General features: G+C 35.7%; 1 protein-coding gene across 1 annotated transcript; it reads left to right on the top strand.

Annotated features, from left to right (window-relative positions):
* Positions 1–765: 765 nt before the first annotated feature.
* On the top strand, positions 766–12,826 carry LOC120350149 (homeobox protein Hox-B3-like). Its single transcript, XM_039422557.1, has 2 exons — positions 766–970; positions 12,636–12,826. The coding sequence occupies exons 1-2, from the start codon at positions 766–768 to the stop codon at positions 12,824–12,826; spliced, it is 396 nt and encodes a 131-aa protein (XP_039278491.1).
* The last annotated feature ends 7,096 nt before the right edge of the window (positions 12,827–19,922 follow it).

Here is a 19,922-nt window from a genome sequence, read left to right on the forward strand (position 1 = left end):
TGAGGCATTTAAACACAGCATTACATCATCCTACGTGTGTTCCCTATCTTGGAGTGAGAGTGACTCCCCAGGAAGAGCTTTACAATGATTATGATTTGATTCCATTCATGCAGCTCACCCTTCAAAAATATTAACTGTAATTCCAGACAGCGAGAATAAAATCTCAAGTACCTCATGGAAGATGCATTTTGAAAGTAGGCTATTCCAAAGAGATGAAACTGCTGGGCTTCGGATAAAAGAGTAGAAGCACACAAACTTGACATGCCCAGATTATTTGATACATATCTAATGGCCAGTATATTCTGAGAGCATTGTAAAAAACGCGAGTTCTATCTTGAAGCAATAAAAGGTAGCAGCCATACGTCACCTCTGCCGGACAGGGTGTGAATAGGTTAGAAAGTGTTCACTGTGTATCCGTATTTCGTGTCATTTTATGTTAACGATATTGCTAACTTGACTCATTTTATCACTGAACACATTGCTAAACCACTTTTTTCTGTATTTCACTCATTACGAAGCTATAGCAATTTCTATTGGATTTCTTGTTAATTATTTGTATATCACATCAACACTTTCACGTTTTTTTTTTATTCACCGCACACGTTCGTCGCATTATTTTCTCGCAAACCATGGCAGGAAACGACCAGGTCAACCCAAGTCTCAGACACCGAGGACATCTCACCCGACGGTTCGCCGCCATCCGCATCTGCCACCGCATCCGCCGATTTCCATCCCAATGTACTGGATGATTTATCTTCGACACAGATGGAGGAGAGCTGCATCCTAGTGGAAGATCCGTCGGCAGCCAAGAGCCGGAGGACGAAACATCGGGAGAGCTACGGACGACGACGCCCCGAGTCAGGAACTCCAATTTCGTACTGTTGCTCGGATGAGAACCAGCGGATGACCGTTAGATGTACACCCGATCCCGCCATGGATATGGACACCCTCCTGAAAGCAATAGCAAGATGTTATGAACAAACAAAGGAAGAATTAAAGAAGGAAATCCAAGAAGTAAAGGAAGAAAAGAAACAAATAAATGAAACGCTAAACAATATGGTTAGGGGAAGAAACAAGCAAATGAAGAACTAATTAGAGAAAACGAACAAGCAAGAGAAGAATTAAAGAAGGAAATCCACAGTGGAGGAAAGCAGTGAACAAGGTTTTGAGAAACTGGATCAACAGTGGAGGAAGCAGCGGAAAGAAGCAGGATGTTAGGACGGCAAATCAAGGAGAAAAGTCAGACAATTAGAATCAATATGGACCAGAGCCTGAGAGCCCATGCATGCGAAAGCAGACACACTCGAAGGAGAGGTCATAAAACAAGCAAGTGAACATGACACATATAAGGGAGACCAACCTACCGAGAATGTCAGGACTGAAGTCGCGCCGCACACCGCAGAACGCCGAGAGGGACCAGCCGACATCGCCCGCCAGGCCGAGGACGACATCCATCAGGTAGAGGGACAGCCCATACCACCGCGCGCCGACTACCAGGAGTCCAAGGACGTTGCCCGCCGAGTGAAGAGCAGCCCGGACCGCCGACCGCAAGTATCTCCATCCACAAGGACAGCACCTGCAACACATCAAATCAGTATCCATCAAAAACAATCAGAAAACAACATTAGAACAATTAAAATCCGCATAAAGTCAAGACCATACACAAGCAGCAAAACAATTCAAGAAAGAAGAAAAATATCTGAAAGGATCTATTTACACCGCCGTCATATAAGGCTAAAATCGTACATCAAGCTTCCTACCAGCATGCAAGAAAAAAGAAAAATAGTGTCAAGAGGAACCTACAACCACCGCAGTCATGTCCGGTTAAAATCAAGTAGACTGTACACCGGCATGCAAAAAAGAAAAAGATTATTCGAAAAAACCTACAGACACCACCGGCATGTAAGGTTTAAGAATAGCAAACTACATGTCACCGGTCAACAAGGAAAGACAACATTGGCTGAAGAGATCTACCTACTTCGTCGGCACATCCGTTTTAAGCAAAGTTTAGTAAAACGGATAGTGCGAATTGGAATGGAAACTTGAAACAAATCAGAAATCAAATTTAGATGGGGGCTTGAGGAAGAATAATCTTTTAATCAATTGGAAGCTACGTTGTGAATACATAAATCATCAAACTTGTCATAATCACAGCCTACCCACCGAATCAATCTTTGCAGACTAGCATCTTTCTACTGCAGCCTAATCATAATCAACATAACCTAAACATCGCCGCATCTCCGCCAATAAGGAAATATTATTAATTCACTTCAAATGAAGAAACTGAAATCAACTTTAATAACAGAAGAAATTAAACTACGAAATAACTCCAAAAATTACCAACCTGATCAAGCCATCTGCCTCATGTTACAAGCATCATCGAAACAATCGCCTGGTATCATCTGCACAACTGAAAAACAGAAACAAGAATTATATTATCCACGGAAAATAATTATAAATTAGAAATAACATGAAATTAGTAGTGAATAGGAGGAAAGAAAATAAACAAGTTTATTTGAAAAAATATGTCAATATAACCTCGAAATACAGAATCAATAGAAAAATCTATTTAGAACCAACGCCTGTTCGATAATTTTCTTCGTCCCACCAACCAACGTGTACGAAATCCTAGAGTCAATGTTAATAGAATCAAAGCATATCGTTAGTTATTATTGTAACCCATTATTTAATGTGGAATTATAAGTAAAAACACAAACAAAAAAAATATATATTTATGTTAATTTGCACGAAATGCGCATGTTCTGTGTTATATGAATGTATCTCTAAAAAACTCCAAAGAAAATGAAATTCTTACCTTCAAATGTGAAATTTATTACTGTTGCATCAAAAGATCATGAATTGAAATTCAAATTGATAAATGTAAGACTTAATATTTGTAACCAACATTGATAAAATCAAGAAAGCCATTTCAAGTGTAACCCTATTTGTACGCAACGTACTAAGCGCAAATAAGAAATTGCTCGAGTCAAACGGTAGACGATTGTCAAGTCACCGAAGTAAAATCACACTCTCACCCAATTATGTAAAAGCCAAACCAAAGAGTCGAAACCTATAATAACTATGAAAAAATGATGAAAGTCTATATTTGTTGCAAATACTATTCAAATCTTAAGAAGTAATATGTGAAATCTTGTATATTTGTTATAGTTATGGGTCTGCTCATAAGCCACCCGTGAATGGAAGTTGTGGAGTTGTTTTAATGAAGGATCCAAAGAGACCTCATTAATTATTGTATTTCGATTGTATCCAATGAAAGGAACAATCAATTATTTATTTTTCGTAGCCAAAAGTGCACGATATATTGTTTTTAGTGTTAAGTGTTGAGTTTTCGTAGAAGTAAGGAGATGAAATAGTGTATTCATCACAATATCGGATTTTTCAAATAGTCATTGTTTCGACTCGTCTCCCAATTACCTATTAAAATATCCTGGGGGCTTTTGTGTGATGAATCTTTCAAATAGATCTCATGAGAAGAAGAAAAATTGTGATTACCTTTTAAAATGAAAGAATTTGCTAAAGGAATAGTTAGCGACCGAGCGATAAAGCTTACTTATCAATAACTGTATATTTGATAAGAGTACCGTTCTGTACTGAATATTTTCTAGGAAAATTATTCAATAAAATTATAATTATTTTGCGAATAAAGCACAAATTATTTACGAATTGCCCACTGATTTTGAGGTTACACTTTGTTTACTATCGATCAGATGTTTTTAAAACAGTTCGAACGCAGCTGACTGATTCAAAGCATTGTCAATATCATACCGGTTCTCATGCAAGGTAAAATATCATTCCTAAAAATTATAAAACTATCAATAAAGGATCAAGAATTTCAAATAAAAAATAAAATGTATGTATTATTGTTGAAATTATTTATTATTTAAGAATTGTATTATGCGTCAGGTCTTATTGTAACTAATAGGTCATAGCATGAAATTCTATTATTGATAAAATGGCAGAAATTATTATAATAATCTCAAACCTAATAAAAATTGTACAAGAATATTAATTTATTAATAATTTAATTCAACTGAACCACATGGTAATTAAATCTCTTTGGTAGGTCTAAACCAATCACAGTGCATAGAAATAGCACCAAGACGGTGATCGTTTGAAAGCAACACATGTTAATCTATTATCAGACACCAACCTGCCTTATCAGTTACACTAGCACGTGTACAATTGTATGAGAGGAACTATGTCTAGAAGATTAAGCAGTTTTAAGAATTACATAAATTAAATTATTATTGTAATTAAAGGAATTGTATTCTACTGCTTGCCACTGACGTCATGTTTACGTCACAAGCGTTCTACCAATGGCAAATTTTTATGCAAATTATTACATTGAGATTCCGAGAAGCAAGGTCTAGCCTAAAAGCTTAGAGAAAAGAGCAGCACTTCCCTTTTGAAATCCTTACCGTGTAGATCTCTTTTTATAGTTACCAAAGACCTATTTGTGAAAATTTCTTGTTCGATTTTAAATGTTCTATTGTGAGCCGATATTTTAGGCCAATTTAGTTGTTATTTGTAAATTTCTGTTTTCATCAATCGATAAATTTAAAAGCTTAAAGTAAATTATCCCTTAATTAATTCGGTGAAGGAGATATTTAAATTAAAATTCCCCACGTGCTGAAACCGAAGCCTGGATTGCCGCCGATCAAACGATTTTTTGATCTAAAGAAGAAAACCACGACCGCCAAGGAAATTCACGTGAGTTATAAGTTTTAAAAGGGGCCCCAATCTACGCTTCGAAAATATTTCAGTGCAGAAAAACATAAATTTTTCTTCGTTAAATTATTGGCCACGCCGACAAGCGCTTTAGCATTTAAGAGCCTAGAATTTATTCACATTTAATTTATAAGAATTTGTAGTTGATTAACTATCCTCCGCTGCCTGAACCACGACCCCGAACATTTTAAAAAATATTTCTATAATTCATTTTTTCACTATTTTTTCAAACTGTTAATTTTATCAATTGCAAAATGCTGTTGAATAACTTCACAATTTAAGTCGAATGAGTGAGAGAAAATTCTTAATAGAGTCTGGATATTCACATTTTTCAAATAATTGAAAATTCCCATTTGAACCCCCAAATCCCGCACTTTCACTGTAAGGCTTCCTATGTCATAGATTAATAGGATGAAGATATTTCAATTTTCAAAGAAGAAAACATTCAACTCGATTGTTCATCACTGAAACGTGAAAAGGAATTTTATATTGATGATTGATTTCTATATCAATTTTAAATTTCTATTTATTCTTTCAAGATACAAATGACACTGATGTAATAACATTGGTAAATAAGGTAGTCCTTGTGCTATTTCTCTTCCAAATTTGTATAAATGATTATAATAGTTGAGGATATCCCTCAATTTCATGAAGTTTATGATTATGTATTTGATTCCATTCATGACAGCTCACCCTTCAAATAAATTAACTGTGATTCCCAGACAGCGAGAATAAAATCTCAATGTACCTCATGGAAGATGCATTTCGAAAGTAGGCTATTCCACAGAGATGAAACTGCTGGGCTTCGGATAAAAGAGTAGAAGCACACAAACTTGACATGCTCCAGATTTATTTGATACATATCTAATGGGCCAGTATATTCTGAGAGCATTGTAAAAAACGCGAGTTCTATCTTGAAGCAATAAAAGGTAGCAGCCATACGTCACCTCTGCCGGACAGGGTTGTGAATAGGTTAGAAAGTCGGATAAGGAAAGGAGAAAGTTAAATTGATTATGAAACGGCGGAATGAATCAAAGAGCAGAGCTGGAGTGGTGCGAGGAATTTGCATGCAGGTGGCTGCGAGTGGATAAGAAGCTGTGAGAAATCTTCTGGTTTTCTGTCTCAACGCCGCTCTCTTTCGATCTACGTTTTCTTCCGTTCCGTGCTCCGTCGTTTCCCCTCCATGCGACGACGGGGGAATAGAAAACACAACAACATTTATTTTGTATATCTTCCCTACATAACAATAAATACAAGTGGCGGTGCGTTGCGTTAATGGCGTCCACCATTAAACCGTAAAGGAGGCGCGAGAACCGCCTTCGCCTTCTCGGAGGGGAGCGCTCGATATTATTCGCGGACGCTTCACGTCTCTACGAACAATAAACGCTTTAAATTTGTGCAATCTGCACGTATCGTCATCTCAGGTCTGGCGGAATGGCGTTCGCTCCCATCTTAATGGCCGGATTCAGGAAATTGTGCGCGCAATATATCTCCCGAAGCAGATTTATGAAAGTGCTTTTCTCCTTGGCAAGAAGAGCAGAGGAGCCGGGGGGTGGCCCGGCATAATATAAAGTGGAAAGGAAGAAATGTACACTGTGAGCTGTGTGCTGCTCCTTCGTTCTCCCGTAAACACACACAATATCTTTTTCTTCTTGTTGTTCTCGTCGTCGCCGGCGTAATTTGGCGGGAGATTTACGGTCGGAGGTGCGCGCTATGGAATGCTGCCTTAGACAAATGAGACTCGGCCACTGCACTGCCTGGCTGACCACTGCCACTGCCTCATAACCAGCCTCACCAGCTGCCTCGACCCATCGACCCATCCATCTCACTCGACCCTTGGCCACCCGAGCCACCCTACACACGGCTTCCTCATAAAATTAATGTGCTACCTAACAAGCTCTAATTTATGACTTATATTCACAGAGTGCTGCTCCATTGGAATAGGCAGTCCAGCTAAGGAAAAGTATGAAGTATCACATGGTACAGGGCGTGAATGTTCCGAATTTTACTGTTCACTCAAGCCGATAGTCCACTTACGTCTTTTTCGTGGAGCTATGTGGCGCTGGTAGTCTCATATATTTACAGATGCTATATAAAATCACTGTACTCATACTGTGCTGTGCATAAACTTTAGCTCGGCCAAGACAGTGATAATCGACAATAGTCGACAGTAATCGGCTTGAGAAATCTGAAATCGGCCATTGGCACCGATTGGAATTATATTTCCAATGTAGCGGTCAATGACTGTGATACTGATATGTAGAAATCCACCTTACACAACTGATTGGTGGTACGACTTTTAGTACCTGTATGAAAGGTTGGTGAGAGGACCCCAACTTAGAGTTTTTCATGTTCTATTTATTCACAAGATGGGTTAGAATTAAAAATATCGATAAGGGTAGGAAGTCACGAAAAGATGAAATGGAAGGAATTTTGCACGCAACCTTTTTTGAAGTCAGATTGACTCCTTAATTACATTCCCTACTCAACTGAATCGATAGACCATGTACTAATAATAAACAGCGGTAAGTGGGCTATATCCATTCAAAATTGAACCGACTTGTGAATTCAGTCAACAAGAGGTAAATCACGCAACATTCGCCCACAATCCAAGCCACAACACGCACGCGACCAAGATGCGTGAGGAGGCCCACTGTTTATTGAACATTATGATTGTCATCACTCATGCATATCGTTCAGTTGGCGTCTGCCAATTAACAGATGGCACGGTCTGGTAAACACCGGTCGTGATCCCGTCAGTGGAAATAGATTCCAAAAATAATAAGGAAACAAGCGTCAAGCATGTGACGTCTAGTGCAATACGGGTCATCAATCAGCGTTTCTCTTTCTCTCTCTCTCTCTCTCTCTCTCTCTCACCCTCACTCCACACCTGTCTAGACAAGTTGTAAAAGTGTCTTCTGAAATTGCTGCGTCGCTCATATAAATATTGACTGAACACACTTGACAGGTTTACGACACTCGTCACTTGGCACTCAAGGGCGAGCAACTCTCATCCTGATGCATTCGCTAATCGCCTCAATACTTCCTCATATTGTTGTTATAGATCCGGCTATTTAGTCTACAATATCTCAACCTTGTAGACTGTAACTTTTTGGTTTTTTCAACTTCGCTCGAACTGGAAGGTTTTTTTTCAATAACTAGATGGTTGAAATAGTATTGTTATTGTAACCTTTTGAATGATAGACAATAACCAGAAAAATCAGCCCAATAATGATAATGAATAATGTTAGGATGAGATAATAAAACTCAAGATATGGCAAAACTTATTTGCAAGCTTGATGGTGACTTCGTAATGGAGTTAGAGATTTTTTATCATTTAGTAGATAGTTATCAGGTAGCTAGTTAGTTATAAAATGAGTCAAATTATTTGAGAGTAGACGAATAGTTGAGTTCATGTAAACTTTATATAACAACCAGGATCATTTGAAACATTGATCAAGTTCTTAAATATTTGATAACTTCAAATTTATTTGAAGAAATCATTCTTGAACTGGCTCATCTCAAATATCTGTAATTCAAGGGACTGAGAATGAATTGTGAAAGGATATTCTATATAATATAGTAAGTAAAACACTACAGGATTTATTATTTGTGATAAACAGTATTGGAATCATGAGAGAGATTCTAACCTCTCTATATTTTTACTTTAATCATATTTTTTATTCTTGTATTCTGATATTATCAATTTTGTGTTTGTTTTTCAATAAATTTGAAACTAAATCTCATGTTGATAACGAACACTTAATTCTATTAAAAACTTATATAAAAAAATAATATGATACGGAGAAATTCCTAAAATCCTCATTCCTCTTATACTGTCTCAAAGATGGATTGATTTCCTAGTTTGTTAGCCATAGTTGAAAATTTCAAAAATCCTCTGCTATCTTAGCAAATACCTCCCCGACGCCTGCTACTTTCTTATTTTGTGTGTTTTGTTTTTGGAAAAAAATAGATTTGAATTCTTTTTGAATAAGATGTTACGCATGCTTCAGCAGTTCATTTAGCAATGGGAGACATTTTCCTGTCATCACATCCTTACCTGCGGAATATTATGTTAACATTGTTAATATGAAATTTTCTATTGTTAATATCATATTATGTTATTATAATACATTTTTATTATAACATTATCTTTTGTGAAGAGAATACATCCAGAAATGAGTTGAGTTGAAGAGATAGTAAGAAGAACGCTCACAATTCTATTGTAGAGTGTGCTGCAGGTTGCGGCGTGAGTTGAAGAAGGGGTCGGCGATTGTAGGAAAGGACAACGACATTGTCCATGTCCAGAGGGCAATATTGATTGGCAGTGAATCATGAAACAGAGAAAGACAGAGCGAGAGAAACAAGAGGAAGAATGAGAAGTTGGGAAAGAGCTCGCCCTTCCACCACGTGTCCCTCATAATGTTATTATTCCCCTTTTCCTCTCGTTCGCTTTCCCTTCTGCTCAGGAAAACTGCCGGAATGCTTTTGGTCATGCGTTTGTTCCCTGTCTGCTGCTCGCACCTATGTATGCGACCAGAACAAAAACCTCCGCACAATCTCCCTCAAATATCCTCTATGGCTTAATCTTTGTATTTAAACAACCGAGTTTCACAAGTTTTTATTTTCATTTCAACTCAACAAACTCTCTTCTGTTCCTATTGCATTGGATGAATATTTGTATGCTCTGATAAACAGAAATCCCCTCAAAGATAATGAATAAGAATATGCTTCCACCATACATTCACTTTCTTCGAAATATTCTTGAAATTTTTGTCTTGATTCAACATTTTCATTGCCGTATTTTCCACTTTACTGCACTATACTCTTTACTTTTGTTAGTATACTCTTTACTTTTGTTGTATTTGATAATTATCATCAGATCATGAATTCATAATCGTTAATCTTGCTGAGCTGTGTGACATTGTGGTTCTATTGCTTGTCATTGTGGAATATCTGGATATTGGTATAAATGAAATTTGATTTCTCTAAAGATTGTTAGCTTTCTAATAACATCATTCGCGAAGTACGAGTTTATAATACACATCTGAGATTAGTTGTAAAGCTGTTTCCAGAAGGCATTTTCTATTATCATTCATTTATGAAGGCCGGTTGCAGACGAACCACTATCGCATGTGGGATGTGGAAGCTACTATTTTCCTTCTGTGGTACCACAAACTTATCTCTTAGTAAGATTTAATCTTACTAAGAGATAAGCTATCAGATCTTTTCACTTCAAAATATGGATGTAATGACGTCAGCTGAGGTACTTGAAAAAGAACGATTTTTCAAAACGTTTTCAGACCAAGTGCAATCTGGTTACAACAAAATTAATGACAGGTGTAACAGATACCAATAGCAATAACAATAAACCCGTACAAAAAAACTATGATAACAATAAAACCCATGACAATAAAAGAGTCAATCTTTCCAATAGTTTATCATAAGGATACAAACCTACAGCTTGTGGCCTTAAGTAAATATTATCGGAGCACCAAGCTTCATTAGTTATTTATTTATTGATAAAAAAACACAATTTTTTAAAATGATTAGGGAAGGACTAATATGTACAGCCCAATACTGTTATTTCCCCGAATTTTGATTTATACACTATAAATAGTCCAAAAAGTAGGTTATGTTCCATACACTTGAATTCAGGTCCAATTTCCAGTCCAAACATTTGAAAACAGAAAAGTTCCAATTTAGATTGTTTACAAGCCAAATTGAATAAAAATATAACACTCACTAATCACTTAAAACTGTTTGGAGACATCGCAAAAATATCTTTTTATTTTAAATATAATTATTATTTTTGATCAATTATGGATAATTTTACCTTTCAAACCCATAAGGTTTCTTTATCTTTTAGGTCGTTTTCATATTTTACAGCTTGCTATACGTCAGTTTATGAATTTCGGGGATGAGATATTTTGAATTTCCACAGACGCATTCGCTCACTCACTTTTACTATCCACAGACGACGAAAGTCTCAGCCGTTTTTCTAAGTATGAATTATCCTTTCAATGTCCTTCAGCGAGTTTTCTCAGGGATGAGACCTAGTGCAATCGAATTTTTATACCTTGAAGCTACTATGTTCCAAATTTCGTGAAAACCATTAGAGCTGTTTTCGAGATCCGTTGTACTTAATAACCATATAAGAAGATATAAAAACAACCAGATAAATAAAAAAATATATACGGAAATTGCTCGCTTAATATAATAGGATGTGATATCTGATAGTTGCTGGAGTGAGCTTCAAGGTAGTTGCATGCAAATTACAGCTCGAATGTGGGCGTCCATCAATGGCGAGGGGCATTTCCGTGGCCACACGCACTGATTCATAATCCTCGACCAGATCTGAACGGAGGCCCAGCAGTAGAAGGGAGGTGGGGAGGTGAGAGGGTTCATACAGAGCCAGGCTTCACACGCAGCGTCTGCTTAATTCATGAGCTCGTTAATCAGAGCGGCGGCAGTAAGCAGTCTGTGTGATGTATGCGCCATCAAGTTTTGTGCATTGCATAAGCACATCCATTGCCGACCGCGCTCCATATCCATAGGCCCCCGTTTGATTAATGCTTTGTCCTCATCCAGTGCGTTGCGGTGCCGGCGATGGTAACGATATCGCCGCTCTGATCGCCAATCTAACTGCCGCATTCATTTTCACAAATGAAACATGGAGCGGCCATCAATCCTAGCACACGTCACCTGGCATCTTTAATCGATAGAATCGCGTCCATCTTGTAACATTCATCAGGGATGAGTGTTTGGACTGTGTGTGCTCTATCATTGAGAATATGAATTGATTCAAATTTTATTTATCACAGAGTATCATATATGTATTATATTCTCAACTATAAATCCGACACTTAGTGTTTTTGGATTAAAAACTAGACTTGATTGTAAATTGAAAGAGTTGTGGGAACTCACTTCAGTTTAAATATAAACAGACACACCATAGTGAATGTGATGCTGAAAAAATGTTTATCATTTTATTTTAATAGGAATGAGGCCTTCACTCCTGTGCTATATGCAGGTCTCATTCCTTTAACAATACATGAACATCTCATATTCGAGAAAATTTGATTGTTTTGTTGTAAACCAGGAAATACTTATAAAGGAAAATATAAATCTAAGTACCCTTTTCAAGAATGTTTACTCACAACATGTTTCGGCTATATGATGCCATTATCATGTTTATAGCCGAAACATATTGTGAGTAAACAATTTAAAGAGGGTACTTCGATTTCTATTTCTATTTATATTCAAGAGTAGCCCTAAGGGGAAAAAGACAGGTAATACTTGTATGTTCAAACTCGAATGACTCAATCTAGTATAATAATTGCAGTTTATAAGATTGATTGCATGCGGACATATTGAGTGTTGCTCTATAAGTAATCAGTTCGATTTTCATATTCCAGTTAATAATAATAATAATATCGAGTGACCTGGCTGACTCAGGTCTGGTGTCAGAGTTTTCAGGTCGCAACTGATCAATTTCAGGGCCTCTGACATGACCTAACGACTACTTTTTAGGCAGCCGGGACCGACGGCTTAACGTGTCCATCCGAAACACGGGAGTGGCCCGAGATAAATATTCCAGTTGAAATAAGATGATTCACCATTTTACCAAAGAATAATTTTCCATTCTCATTCATCATACTTTCAGGTTGCTCATATTTCTTCTCATTTCATTTGAGAGATTTAGAGACCATGCAGATAAACGTAAACTGAATATCCGGCATAGAAGGAGTCTGGGAAGCAGATAGAAACATTCCACCAGAATGGCTGTACACAATACAATAATGTCTTACAAAGCTGAATACTAGTGATATTCGAGGAATAGAATTGTTCTTGATAGTGAGTTTATATTGTTTGTTGGTGAGTAGCCTCTGTTACAGTGGAAGGGGAGGAAGAGGAGCAGTTTGTTGTGGGAGGAAAAGCGTATTGTGGTGGAGGGGGGGGTGGTAAAAGCGAGTGTTTCGCTTGTCGTTACAAGCCACTGTTCGGCGGCGGTGGCGGTAGCAGCGGAGGCAGCGGAGGCGGCGGAGGCGGCGGATTGCCTTTTAATTCAACATGACTTACAGCCTAGCATGGCTTGCAGATTGCTATCGATCGGCAACATGGAGTTATTTAGTGTGCATAAGCCACGTCCTCCACAAAGGCCAGGATTTCTATTGATCCCCGGTTAGCTAACCCCTGCCCCTTCACCCCCGGCCAACCAGAGCAGCACCTCTCATGACCACTTGCGTCGGTTCCATGTTAAATTCATTTTCTGGTCAAATGCTCTATCAGGCTTTGTGTCAGTCTTTGTAACTGGTCGCTCCTCATTCAAACACGGCCTGGCCTCTCTCAATATTGCTCGGCTGTGGCCCAGGCCCAGCCGCTATATAAATTCTATCTATATAGTTCTATCTATCTGTATAAATTCAATAAACTATTTCAATTTGCGACCTCGACTAACGGCACCCACCAAAGCAGCCGAAATAGATGCCAACCTCAAAGCGATAAATATCCCTGGGTCACACATAAATACAGCTGCAACAGTACAACTGATGGACCTGCCTTTATGATAAGAACAAAAGCCGGCAATGCAATCTTGCAAATTGCAATGTTAATCGATTAGTGGATCACAATCACGACATGGGCGCTTTCAATGGCCCTCTTCTGCTCACCAATGCATTCTGCATCCATACATTCACTGCAATCTACAATTCTACTATCCCTGTAACACACCAACATGATGCTACTCTACATTTTAATAGTTGAAATTATTGCATCATAAGACCCGTATACTCAATAGTAATTCAATTACTCATCGATTCTCAATTGCAACACATTCAAGTAGATGTAACAATGGCTTGATTTGAACCTGAATGCAGTTGAACTTGGGATGAACAGTTATTGAGGATTCGGGCACAACTTCCACAGTCACTGGTTACAATCTTCGTTGTGACTGGATGTAAGTTAAACGACAATGAAAAGTATTATTTGATTTTCAAAAAATAGATCTCATAAGAATAAGGTGTAAATAATGGATATTGAGGAAATTCACATGAAGCTTGACAGGTGAGTAAGAATTTCAAGAATTGAATACATTCTGGAACATGTTTCAGTTTTATACTCAAATTAGAGAGTAATAATTATTATAGAGAAGTCCGTAGAGGATAGTAGTAATATAGTAAACTACTGATCTCATGAGCATTATGGATGTAATGAGAAAAATGTTTGTGGATTTTTTCATAGTTTCAGTAACTTTTTCTTGGACTTTTTTAGTATTTTCTAGTCGACACAAAATCCCCTATTCTGAGTTTAAAACAAAAAAAAGTAAAGAATTTTTTTCATCAATATTATTATTAATGAAGTAATAAAAAATAATCGAATAAAATAATCTATTGATTCATTCTTATACATGTTTTTAATATATTAAATCTGCATCAACTGATACTGGGAAACTGACTTATGCATGACAGAGTGCGGGGATAAAGTGAACAGGTCCATCAAGATTATTTAATCAACAGAAGCTGTCAACATTGGTATGAGTTGCAACAAAATAATTATGATTAAGTTTGTAGAGTGAATATTGATGTTGTGGAACTTTTTAATAATTGAAGAGACTTGAGATTTTGTCAAAAAATCCACTTTTGTAGAAATACTTTTTGAATAAGTGGATTTTTTGACAACATCGCAAAGTAATTATGATTTCCAATAGTTCAATTTAGTGAAGTCGGATTCGCATGGACATTTTCTAAGAAAATTATTCAATAATTCTCATGACATAATAATAATAGATAGCCTGCAACCAGTGTGGTATTACTTTCTGTTGTACCAGCAGTAACTTTGTGGCAGCTAGAAGGAGTCAATGTTATTATAATGACGGGTAGTGATAATAAAGAGAGAAATGAGTGGGTGCTTGGTGAAATTCATAAAACAAATTTATTTGAGTGCCTCCTCTGAAAATAGCAATGGACTTGTCGTCTGGTGACGTTTATTAATGCTGTGAGGTAGGCTGAGTGTTTGAGACGCTCGACTTTTGTCAAAATATTATCTCTGAGAAGCAATAAAGCAGTGTTATGAGGGGAGTGAAGTGGTTGGGCGGGGGTGAGTGGTGGGAAGAAATGAAAAGAGACAAGAGAAAAGAAAGTACGAAGGAGAGCAACTATTCATACTGTTGCCAAGAGACGCAGCTCCGTGTTATGAGCAATGACCCCTCTTCACCACTTGGCATGAGCAAACAAATTAGACTACACTCCATAACGCTAATACTCGGTGACTGCTGGTGAAAACAAATGGTTTCATATATTGGCTTGTCAGAGGAATCATTTAGAACAAAACTTTTTTCAGAAGGAATCATAAGTGAGCAATAAATCACGCGAAAATCTACACAAATTGAGCTTCAAGAATGAGCCGAATAAGTGGAAAGTCAGTGCTCTAATAGAGGTTTTTAGAGGTTTTATAGAAATGTGAATTTTTTTCACTATGCTTGGTTTTGAAGAATATAAATTTGAAAATCTACTTTGTGAAAATGATTGTGAACTGAAAATTTTGTGAAGTTGTCACGTGGTATTTTAGCACCACAGAATATTTTGAGATGAACTGGTGAATTTTAATAGAATTATAAAATGGAAAAGAAAGTTAACCTAGTCAAAGAACTACTCAAGTAAAATCGAATGTTGTTACCGATAAAGAGTAATCGTATTATTTAAAATGATAAGGAAAAACATGCATAACTGTGATTCAACAACTAATGAGAATCCATTGGCAGAATTAAAAATTATAAAGCGGCTTATTTATTATTGGCAGATCATAAAAAATAAAAGTTTGCATGTACATTGAGGTTAGAATTGTTTATTTACACTTTTAAATGAATCAATCGATCTAGAATAAATCGATAGTTATTTGAATCAATACCTAGCGAATCAGCTGATTGTTCGATCAACCAATATAGGTTGAATTATAAAGTTTACTCATAAAAGATGTATTATATATACTAAGGAAGGTTTATGTATAGAAATACGGACAACTATTATTGCTGTATAAATATTTATTACAATCTAAAAAAGCACGAAAATCAAGAGTATACAAAACTCATATAAAAAACTAAATGTATATTGTAACATGTTAACATCGTATATCACGATTTATTCAACAAAATAGTTTAAGATAATCACTCCATATATTTATATAAAAACTTTTATTTATTTTTTCTATTATAAAGTTGAAGAAGCCCTGATTCTGAAGCAACCAATTACATTGAGTTTGCTAAATTAAAAGCCAATCAGAAAGAAGCTTACAAATTGTTCAAGGAAGAGATAAAATTTTTCTGAAAACTATCTTCTTCTGGCTTGTGATCTCCTCCTGAGAGGATGCACATGTAGTTTAGGGTTCTTTCTTCCTTTAAAATTTTAAAATTATCAAGCCAACCCCTTTTTTAAATGTAAACTATTTGTGATTAATGTGTATTTATCTGTGAACTCAGTGTTGTTGAAGAGTTCGTAAAAGTAATCAATTCCCATGAATATATCTATAATTCGGAAAGAAATCTATAAGACACCTGGACCACGCGCTAGCCCAGCAGAGACGAAAGGGACCTGCATAATTAATTATTGGAAATAATTAATTCATTCTACGAGACCGACAAGAACATCATTAATGTGAGTGATAGATCAAACGAGCTCGTTTTAAGGCCTTTCTGTTCATAGTTGGGGAATTAATCAAAGCGCTATATTAATTAACTTAAGTCAAGGAAAATTCGCAACGTGTTGAGTGCTAGCACATAGTTTATAAGAACGTTTTATGAATTTATTTGATATATGTAGGAAGCTTACTTCCGTGCTCGGCACGAACTCATATAAAACCCTGAGATCTCATGTTGGAATATTAATTTGTTAATTATTATTTTTGCTAATTGATCAAAGAAAGTCATATCAAATCTATAGACCAAACAGGTTTTAAATGGTAGAATTATGAATTGACTTGAAGTCCACGCATCAGTATTAAACATAATATATATTTATAAATTTTAAAGCTCACTATTGTGAATGCTGATGCGTGGACTTCAAGTTTTTTAATTAATATTAAACCTTGTGATAATTGTTAAACTGTTGAAGAGTTTATATATATATATTGGAAATATTATAGATATAGAATATTTTATTTATATATTGTTTTATGGGAATATATTTGTGTTTTATGTCAGCATACAAAATCATAGAATTTTTTATTATATCCTAACTCATCTCGTGATATACAGTTTGAGCTGTCTTGGTACCAAAAAATATTCAGCAGCATATAAAATTATTGAATCAATTAATATTGATCTTGTTAAGAGCATTCCGTACTTATCATCCTTTGATGATAGTCACATTAGTCTGCCAGAAAAAAATATATTGATAATTATATTAATAAGGTTCCAGTTATATCATATAAGGATCCAGAGAGCTTCAAGAACTGGCGTTGTAAGTTCTAAGGAATTTCAGAAGGATAAATTGGTGAACACCTGTATTCATGACGAGCGTTTTAAGGATCAACTAGAAAAAACTATAGTTGGTCTTTATTATTCTCTATTGTGTACATGGTTACTGATAATCAGTCATCAACTATTCTTTTGATTTCCTCATTGGTATTCTTCAAGAACTTTGTAGAAGCAGCGGTAAGAATTAATAATCACCGGTCATTGAACCTTATGGTGATTAATTGTGTTTGGAAAATTCATGTATTTACCACTGAGCTAAAGCCAGTGGTAACCGCAAAGCTGCGGTTTGAACCCAGCAATTTTGCGAGCCGGACGGCCTTAATCATTTGTGAATTTATTCGCAAATTAGGAACTTCAGCGACTGCTCCTATATATACTAAATTTACCACTTTACACAAATGTCACCCAACCAGTGGGGCAAAGGTCTACGTCTTTACACAACGGCTTCATAACGTGGGACTCTATCATAAGAGATAACCCTACAAGAAGCACGTCTTTACAAAGTGAACAAGACTTAACCTATTTCGGACTATATGTAACTTTATCCAAATTTCAGAGAGGAATAGCACAAGGTCACCTTATTTTTCTCTCTCGCTATCATTTTTGATGATGTACTTGTATGAATAAATGAAGAATTAATAAAGGTATTTGCAAAAATTTCATCAAAGCCCATACCTTGGTGAGCCTAATTCAAAATTACAAACAACTGGTCTAGTGAACCACGATGGAAGTGTGGAAGTTGGAAGAGTTCTAAGAATCTGTCTGTTTAGTGCGTGATTTTAGGAATTTTCAAACAAAAAGTAGCTCAAACACATTATTACTTCAGTATGTTCGCAATCGAGCCTGTAAATCAAATTTGAACATACGCATTTGCTCGAGTCTATTGGAAAAAAATAAACAACGTAAGAACGGTGGAATTCACAAGATTTTAAAATATTTTTTAAAGAGCTTACAACAATGTTAAACTATCCTGTGAATTGAGTCTCAATTCTGTGTTTGTCAGGGTGTTTATTTTTATTTATTTATTGTATAAAATACTATAATCACAATACAATTATGACATTGGAGGAAAAACTAGGCTAAGCCTGTACTATTTCTCTCCAAAAATTTTGATAAAATGTTAATGTTGTCCAAAAGATAAGGTTATATAGTCACACACTGCTTCGTCACTTGATTTTCGGTCCAGAAATGATTATTTAAAATTTTGAATTTTGAAGGTTGATTTTATACTCTAAAAAATCATGTTTGCTTGGAAATGTGGCAAAGCACGAAGTGCGCAAGGAATACACAATCAAAAATAATCATTATTTTGCATTGAATACTCTTTTATCCATCATAAGTAAATAGAAATAAGTAAATAAGATATAGTACAAGGAGTATCCTTAGTTTTCCTCTCCCATTCAGTGCTTTCTTGTAAAAATTAGAATAATAAATAAATAAATAATAACCTTTAATAACTCTTCTGGAGAGAATGATTTGTGCAGCAAAAGAAATTATTACAATATGAATTCTATTTTAGAAATGAGGCATAGCGATTTCTGAGAAGGTAGCGATTTTTCCACTCTCTGATGTCAAATAGCTTGCAAAATTACTTGCCGTCAATATTGAAAAATAAATTTTAACTTCACATTAATTATGAGCTACTATTTAGCTTTTCTTTAAGTGTTACAATTAGGTATATTATCGGAAAGTGTATAATCAATCACAGAGCAGGATATAATATTGGCAGTGATCAAGGATAGTCTATAATATTATAGACTTTATAATAATTATAATTTTTACAGTATACAATAATATTATAGTCAATGATCACTGATAAAATTGTCCACACGCTATATCAATGTTGTGAGCTACAGGGAAGTAAGGATTTCTTTGATTCTCTGTAGACAGAGAGATTTCAAGTTAATAGTGATATTGTAACAAACGAAATATTTCTCATTGCTGTAAAATAATTAATCACTAAAATATTTCTCCAACAATTACTACTTATAAATTCTATAATTAATACTTAAAATTTCTACAACTACCACTTATATTTCTATTGAGAACAACAAATTTCATGTTGTTATGTGAAGTGAAAGTGAATATCCAATAAAGAATGACAATTTACAAAGAAAATCTTGCTGATAACATATCATGTGAAATTAACTCTTATTGTAAGAATGATTTTTGAATTCAATCTCTTATTTAACTGATATATTGATTTCTTACTTCTTCTCTACAGCAGGACGTGGAATAGATTTATTATCTTTCATACAGAGTGCAAGCCAGTGGCAAGCTATAACTTCAGCCAAGATGTAAAAAATACCGAAATAAAATATTTTATTACCTGTTGAAAAATAATCATACGCTGTAAATCAGTTGTAACTGGAAGATTAAGACAGAAGTGATCTATTTCGGGAATAACGGCGGCACTTCTTTTTGGAGAAGCACACAAAAATAGTACTTAACTCTTGTTGACTGACTATACCAAGATTCACAGTCAGCATTCGTATTCAGCATAGTATTGATGCTATGTGTAGGAAATACTGACAGCATGAATTGAATCCCCCTGTAGGTTCAGAGGTGGGCGACAAGTTAATCTCAGAGATCTGCTCAACTTAATTTCTCGTACCGTTTACATTATGATGGACGACACAACTTTATTATTACTTATTAAGTTTCTGTTGCTTTGTTGTAAGCCGTGACCTGGTCCCATGCC

This window comes from Nilaparvata lugens, chromosome 3 (genome assembly GCF_014356525.2).
Source record: "Nilaparvata lugens isolate BPH chromosome 3, ASM1435652v1, whole genome shotgun sequence".
NCBI lineage: Eukaryota > Metazoa > Arthropoda > Insecta > Hemiptera > Delphacidae > Nilaparvata > Nilaparvata lugens.

What these genes read in the sequence shown, in the direction of transcription:
- LOC120350149 (XM_039422557.1), top strand. Translation starts at nt 766, where the DNA reads ATGGAGGAGAGCTGCATCCTAGTGGAAGATCCGTCGGCAGCCAAGAGC. An exon ending in CCTGAAAGCAATAGCAAGAT is followed by an intron (nt 971 to 12,635) that starts GTTATGAACAAA and finishes GTTGGTGAGTAG; the next exon opens with CCTCTGTTACAGTGGAAGGG.